The 7,842-nt window shown below is 34.5% G+C and overlaps 1 protein-coding gene across 2 annotated transcripts; it reads right to left on the bottom strand.

The window, feature by feature from the left end:
• Positions 1-2,314: 2,314 nt before the first annotated feature.
• On the bottom strand, positions 2,315-6,507 carry LOC114728587 (trihelix transcription factor GT-1-like). Of its 2 annotated transcripts, none has more exons than XM_028915496.1 (5): positions 5,719-6,507; positions 4,606-4,644; positions 3,439-3,570; positions 2,885-3,109; positions 2,315-2,704 (listed from the first exon to the last, which is right to left on the bottom strand). In XM_028915496.1, exons 1-5 carry the CDS (start codon positions 6,248-6,250, stop codon positions 2,505-2,507), a joined length of 1,128 nt encoding a protein of 375 aa, XP_028771329.1. In that variant the 5' UTR covers positions 6,251-6,507; the 3' UTR covers positions 2,315-2,504. The 2 variants fall into 2 exon arrangements, with proteins under 2 accessions (XP_028771329.1, XP_028771330.1); XM_028915497.1 differs by having other exon boundaries at positions 3,439-3,567; positions 5,719-6,506.
• Between the last annotated feature and the right edge of the window lie 1,335 nt (positions 6,508-7,842).

The raw sequence follows: 7,842 nt of genomic DNA, 5'->3' as shown, positions 1-7,842 counted from the left end.
AAATCTCCTGGACCCATTGGAAATGCTGTGTAAAAGTTGATCCTGAAAACTTAACTTTTCAAAAACAAAAAGGGTAACACTATGGCTACAGTACTACACTCTACTAGATAAGCATTCTTTTAAAAAAAAAAAAGGTTACTAAATTATATATATATATATAAATAAATTCCATTCCAATTGTTCAACTTTGGTGAGTTTTGGAGAAGCTTCACTGAAATTGTTCATATAGTTGGCAAAAAACAAAAAAAGAAAAAGAAAAATAAATTGTTCATATGATATCGGAGGTACGAGTGGAAAATAATTCTGACATTATTTGTGTCTAAAACTAATTAGAAAAAAGTCTATCATTACTTTTTTTGGAAAAAAAAACCCATGTGATAAGATGCAAATAAACAAATTATATAAATGAAAATTGGTACAAAATGTAACTTCTTTTTTTTTTTTTTAAATTCTTATTTATGAACAGAAGGGGTGGATAATTAATGTACTAAGACTTATTAATAATCGGGGTGAAAGTGAAAAAATGATACTAAAAATTTCATGCAGAGTATATATAAGTATTTCTTATAAACAAGAATAGACTATTCCTAAAAAATTCTCTTATATGTATAGATCGGGGTGAGTAATAATATAGGGAACAAATTTGTTTTCCTTTCGGTACTAAATATCAACTCAAATTAAAGAAACTAAAGGCTTGAAGGATCCACGTGTTGAAATAAAATAAAAGGCAATTTTGAAAGTGTCTTTAGTAGCCTTGATAATGATTATAAAAAATCATGCAATAAGAAGTGGTTGAGTAATAATAATAAACTTGTCCGAAACATAAGGATAAGCACAAGTCTCATGGGAGCATAATGCACTGATTTTGATGGGGCCTTAGATTGTCACTCTCACAGTGACATTTCAATGGTTTTAAATTTATGCACTTTGTAGTGTAATGTGATTAATTTGATAATTCAACTTCTACACTTTTTTTAAAGTCTTACGAGAACAAAGAAAAAAAAAAACACTAAATGTAACGTGAAGCGCAAGCAATGATCCTTCCTATGAAAATGCATGATGGGATTTTCTGTGGGGGCCGGATCAATATTCCAATGCCACCTAACTTGCAAAAAATATGTATCAAAATGTTAATATTATTGAATAAAAAGCTATTTTTAACAAATTGATAAATTATATAGAGTATTATATAAGCAAAAACCGAAAGAGAAAATTACTATAAGGTGTTGAAGATAGGATTTAATCACTCAAAATTTCTATAACAACTGAGTATGGAATGACAAATTCTAGTGCAGATAATAACAATATGTTTATGTTGCTCACTTCTCATTAATATTTTTAGGTAATTAAATCTTTTCTTTAAGACTTCATAGTTTTTTTCTTTTTTTGGGTTTTGGGGGGGGGGGGGGTTGGGGTTTGCCCCAACTAGCTTTTGAGTTATAACTGAGGTTTTGATTACCCAAAAGCTAAACCAAATAAACCCATAGAAAATAAGCCGAAAAGATAAACAGGGAAATACAATAATGCTATGACAAAACGCGCTCACAAATTACGTCCACAGGCAATCAACCCATACCTTTTGTTGCGGTTAATAAATCATACAGTATGAGTATGGATAGATTTAATTTCAATGATTTGGATTTGAAATATGCATTTTTTATATTTTCATATTTTCAATAATTTTTTATTTTAATAGATACAAAAATATAAAATAAACAAAATATTTTAACTGTAACTGTGAAAAATGAGTTTATTATTTAAAAATTATAAATATGAACAACCTGAATCTAATCTGAATGATAACAAATACATGCTTGCTCAATTAAGAGAGTAGACAATCTTGGTCTGTCACCCCCTTTCTACCTACAAGAAGAATGCAAAGTACGATCAAATCATTTCACGGAGTGAAGTCACTGACCAAAGGAGAGGAAGAGGAAGAAGGAAGACAAATCAAACTGGTTGGCATCTTTAATGCAACACCTCATGCCCCCACATTCTTGCGCATTCAGTTTAATTGCTTTCCATATTAAGGTCTCAATCACAGCTAAATTAAGGCGAACCCAGGCACAAATCCAGCATATATTACTTACCAATCGCATCCTCAAGCCTAGCCAGAATTCAATGCTTCTGAACATCAAAACAAACTCAACAGGTGACGAGTCAGCTGGGGATATGCAGAAACTGCTTATATTTAGGCAAACAACGATGCTAGAAGGCTCCTGGCTTGGGCAGCATATCATTGTTAAGAGTTATTTTTGTTGTTTTTTCTCCCTTATAAAGAAGAGATTGTGTGTCCGGATGCACCATATGAGTATTTATAAGTAACGGGTGAAAAATGCTCCTGTATAGATATTGTCAGCAATATGTTGTCATTACAGATGCATATTTACAGACATGTTAAAACCTAAGCGGAACAGCACTAGGGCTCACGGTTTAATCCATTTCCCTATGCTGAAGAACATAAATAGCATTAGAAAAACCTGGCAAATACCATGAACTAGCCTTCAATTCACACCGCGATACATCGCCCCAGGTCGAAGATCATCCATATTCTCAATGATTCTGTAGCCATCAACTTCCCTCAGACATGTCCAGCCACGACGCGTCAGGAAATCACGGTAATCATCTTCAGTGTAAAAGATCTTATCCTCAGCAACAGGCATATGGTCAGGTTCATCATAGAGGTATACTTTAATGGCCATTCCTGCGATCATGAACAGCAAATATACAGTTACAGTGCGATCATAATGCATGTATGACGTGACTATGCCCAACAAACACCTCAACCAACTTCTCCTTTGTATCATTCCAAGTTTTCCTCAAAAGGAAAAAATTTACACAAATAAATCAGATACAAGTAGAATAAACTGAGCCTAGAATATACCTTCGTCTAGGTGAAGAGTGTAATTTCCCAGAGGCATGTCACGGTCAAGGCTTCTGATTATCTGGTCTTCATCCTCCAACCAAAATGCACGCCTGGTTCTCAACCTAAAAGCAGCCCTTATTGCCTCCTTGATGGCATCAGAAGTGCCATCTATACCTATTCTTCTCGTATAATCACCCCATTTGACTGATATAACCCTCCCACAACATGACTGACCTTCTCCACCTGCAATAATAAAGAAGCAGAAGTAGAAGATAATATACCAGAGAAAATGGGGAAAGGAAGTGATCTGACGTTTTCTTCAAATAGATAGGGTCCAATGTCTAAGGCTTTATAACACTTTCTTCAATATGCTTATGCTGGTACAAGCATGTTGTGTTTAAGAAGAAACAATACGGATATAACCATCTGTAATCGAAATATTCTGCTGTAAGATACTAATTAAAGATGCTTGAGGCTGACATAACTCATCCGTTTCTGCTTTTTGTACCTTTTTTCTCTTCCCTCATTAGTGATTGAGCACAAGTCCAACTAGGGATCTAAGCATAGCTTACCGTTTCCAGGAGTTTCTCTCCAATTCCAAGGAGGAACTCCACTTGCTGCAACAGCATCAGCTGCAGCAATGGCAAGAGGATGCCCATCATGATCCAAACGCCTCTCAAGATTGAGAGTTGGTCTGCCAGCTGCTGAAAGCAGGGCTTTGTTAGTAGTATGAAAAATATATATAGGGCCAACTGCAGCTACGAGCTACAAAACATAATGAATGCATTAAAGGTCTAACATAACTTCAGAAACTTATAAGTTTTATTTTTATATATATATTTTTTAACCTCAGGAGCTTACAAGTCAAATAATCCCTCCAGTCCTCCATATATGGTGTCTTCCAAAAGTAAAAGGTAGTCCAAATTATAAGGTGTTTGGTCAGAAAACTAAAGAATTTTTAACCCTATAATCATGAGGTTGTACAAACTACAGAGATGAATTATATTTATATACCTTTAGTTTATTAATTGGATTTTTTTTTAAAACAAATAAGGCAATTCAACAACTTTTCTGAACATGCGGGTAAGATGTCTGAAACACCTTATATTAGGGACCAGAGGGACCAGAAATTTTCATTTAATGACGAAACTAATGAATGATGAATTGTAGTAGCCTCAGATAATCAACAGAAGTTTAACTTCACGGATTAAAAATAATCTTTAACATTCAAATGCTTTAATGACTTAAAATTAAATAAGGCCCTGTATGGATCTCAGACAGGAAAATGAAAAACCTATGGAGGAAAAAAAATGGCTCACAGATTTCTGATATCACTTCCATCTTTGAAGCATTTCGTTGTTTTTTTGGCTCAAATATAGCAGTTAGAACATTGCTAGATGCCATGTGAAGTAAAAAAGAGAAATTCATTATTCGTCCTGCTATTCCTATCACTACAAAACTACTTTCCAGAAAGGAAAAAACCTGTATGCTAAAACATTATAGTAGCAGTTAAGTCTTTTGTCAATGCATGAGTATATCTCACGAGCAGTTAAAATTTCCATGCGTCCTTGACATTGATATTGTGGACGATTTCTTCTACTTATAATTGAAAGTGCAATTAAGTAGGAATTGAAACAAAATCTGACATGAAATTAAACCCCAGATGATAACCTTAAAAACCCAAGTATACAAGTGAACATGTTACCATTGAATCTAACGCTTAAATTCTATTAACATACCTTCAACTGGACCAAAAGAGATGCTGGTATCGTCAATACCTGTACAGCCACTTAGGCAGTCAAACAACTGTTACTAAACAGTATGGTAAACTTTTGACTGGACTGACATAAGGAATGGAATGGGTTTGGAACAAGATTTTTGTAAAGTTACCGTTGCTTTCAAGGATAAGAAGAAAATCATCTCACAGATTTAAATTGTGATTTAGAACAGTCTATATCATAAATCACATGCACAGAAACGAAACACTGATGAAATTGAAGATCCATGAAAGTAGGCAGAGGCTCCCCATGGAAGGTTGTATTCTACAAAAATGAATGGGAGTTCAAAAGCAACATTCCAAAGTCATAGCAGGCAGGCATTTTACTGAAAGTAGTTTGTTACCCATAGTAAGCCATGCAATATTCAATTGCCGACTAAGAAATTGCAAATACATATAAGGACAACTTAATTATGATGACACAAAATGCATCTTCTTTTTCCTTCAATTTTCTGGTTCACAAAGCCACAAGAGGAATGAAAGGTGAAAGTCCATTTAATGCATGTTGATATTTGGACAAAAGTTATTATCATAAATCGCAAAGATGAATAGTTCAGCAGATTGCATAGAAGCGTAATCTTGCGAATGCAAAGATCATATAATTTTCACTATAGACATGTGCATTTGTAATAATGTAAAGAATTAGCTAGAAAAGTAATAACACTTGGAGATACAATTAAGTGCGGTGATAACTTGTTGAGACCTACCTTTTAAGTTAGTTCGCTTCTTACAATCTCAGAAGAAAATTAACTGCGCTACACTAGACAAGGCAGATATTCCAAAAGTAGAACTCAATCAATCGCATAATTAAGCTGCCTACTATTCCAACAACACATGTTGGGGTTCAGAAAACGCAGTCTATTTGACAATTTCAACAGTCATAGTAGTGCAGTGACAGTGATTTGTTGCATTATACCCATTCTGTTTGATAAGAAGCAAAAATTCTCCCAAGTTCTTTTACGGCACGTAAAGTAGTAACCCTTCTTTTTCCTACCATTTGACAAACTATCCAATCTTAAAAGCATAAGCAAATCATGAAAAACCTACAAAAGCAATAAATGAAAACCCTGAGTACCTTTATCTGCAAACTGCATGTAAGAATCAACCTTAGGAGGTGTAGGGCTCTTGTACTGCATGCTCTTATTCCTCTCCCTCAAAATCTCCTCAATCTCTTTATAATAAGACATCTTAGCAGAACCACTTCCCCTATCTTGATGCTTGGCCTTCTTAAATTCCTTCAACAGATTCCTCCATTTGTCTGTGCACATGGTGGGCGAGCGATCGAACCCCTTTTCTCTCATCTTCGCCGATATTTGTTCCCACAAATGCTTGTTAGACTTGGACGTATTGAAAAGGCCATCCATCTCACGGCGAAGAGCAATTAAACTCCGTGTCTCGTCTTGAACCCAAGTCTCAGCACGCTTCTTGGGAGCCTTAATTTCAACTTCGTGGTCCTCACCACTACTTTCGCCAAGAATCATTGGATGCTGCGGGGCTTGTTGGTGAGGTGGGGGAAGTTCTCCATTTGAAACAACCTCGATCATCATATCCCGGCTTCCTTCTTCTTTGTAGAAATCGATAGGGCGAGGTTTCTCTGATAAATACATGACGTGAGAGTCGAATCTTCGAAGAAGACACTATTGCTGTGCTAAGTGCATTCAAACGGGTACGGAATTGAGACAAGGTGAGAGTTGATGAAGCAATTATACAAGGAAATGCGAAAGGGTATGGAAGAAGACTGAATTGGGCAGCGAGAATTTCAGCTCTGGGCAGCAGGATTAAGGGTTTGCGCAGAAAGAGAATGAGGAAGAGAGCGTGAAGTGAAAGCTTGAGTGGATAATTTGCGAAGAAAGGGGGGAAGAGTTGAAGCGGACTTGTCTTTCCTTTTGTTTACCTTCGCAGTCGGATTTCCCAGTCGATTTTCGCTGCCTCCGTAATTTTAAATTTTGTATATCATAAAATTATTTTTAAAATTATGATTTAATTTTTATCTAAACACTCCTTAAATTTATTTGTTGGGTCAATCTTCAGTGTTCAACGTCAAATAGAAACTTGAGAATTTGTAAGGGGAAAACAAATAATAATAATCTTATAACTGTTGTTTTTTGCTTGTGTGGAAAGATGAGGAAGATTGGCCAAAAAAAAAAAAAGATGAGGAAGGATGGTAGAGAATGGAGCTCGGTTTTTATTTTTATTTTTTTCCTTTTCTTGTCTTTTCGGTTTCTTTCTCTATTATGAAATTTTTTTTTAGAGAATATAGTTGGAGGAAAAGAATGTTTTTACCCCTAATAAATAAATATATAATATCAAAAAATAAAAAATACATAATAAAATGAAAAATTGTACAATGACAGTAATACACATATATTATGGGTAATATGTATGCTTTTTTCTATACCTTGAAACAAGAAAAGATAAAAGTGCGTTCAACACTCTGATCTTATTTTCTAAATACATTCAACACTTTGATTTTTTTTTTGGTGCATTTAGTATCCTAATTTTTGTGTGCGTCTAGCACTCTAATGTTATTTTTTTTAATTGCATCAAACACTCTAATTTTTAGGATGTTGAATATACTTAAAAATATGATTAAGGTGCTAGACTGTCAAAAAAATAAGATTAGGATAATAAATGTATCACAAAAAAATTGAGGTGTTAAATGTACTTAGAAAAATAAGATTAATGATATGAGGGGACGTACGGACCGGCTAGTGTCACACCTTACTTATATAATACCTTAGCATTCATTTAGAACCATTCCAGACCACTTTGGATGGTCTTAAGCTTAAAAATTTCAATTTGGACGTTAATTTTCGGAAAATTACTGTTCACTGTCCAGTTTTCAGATTACAGGTCCAACTTTGAAAAATCATAACTAATTCTAGAAATATCGTATGGAGGTGTTCCAAAATTCTACGGAAAGCTCTTTCAATGCTCTTTAAGGAAAAAATATTCAACTGAAACTCATCCTCATTGAAAACGTACAGTTTATTGGATTAAAATTACTATTCATTTGGTAAAATCTGGACTTTCCAGATTCTGCGCCTTAACTTCGAAAATTCATATCTCATTGTATACACATCCAAATGATGTGATTTACCACTCATTTTAAAGCTTGGGATATGCATTATAAGTGTACCAAATTCCGTAGCTTAACTCATTCATATGATAGGTCGAACTGAAGCTTGAAATTAACTGC

Source organism: Neltuma alba, unplaced genomic scaffold, assembly GCF_004799145.2.
Source record: "Neltuma alba isolate B1F8T4 unplaced genomic scaffold, ASM479914v2 tig00012557_pilon, whole genome shotgun sequence".
NCBI classification, from domain to species: Eukaryota; Viridiplantae; Streptophyta; class Magnoliopsida; order Fabales; family Fabaceae; genus Neltuma; species Neltuma alba.
The sequence above is the reverse complement of the archived record's forward strand: the minus strand, read 5'-3'. Positions and strand labels throughout refer to the sequence as shown.

Bases quoted from the DNA above. Each gene is read 5' to 3' on its own strand.
- LOC114728587 (XM_028915496.1), bottom strand. From the start codon at position 6,250: ATGTATTTATCAGAGAAACCTCGCCCTATCGATTTCTACAAAGAAGAA. The intron at 3,571-4,605 runs GTATGTTAATAG...CCCTGCTTTCAG, and splicing joins CTCTTTTGGTCCAGTTGAAG to CAGCTGGCAGACCAACTCTC. The intron at 2,705-2,884 runs GTATATTCTAGG...TCATGATCGCAG, and splicing joins CACTCTTCACCTAGACGAAG to GAATGGCCATTAAAGTATAC.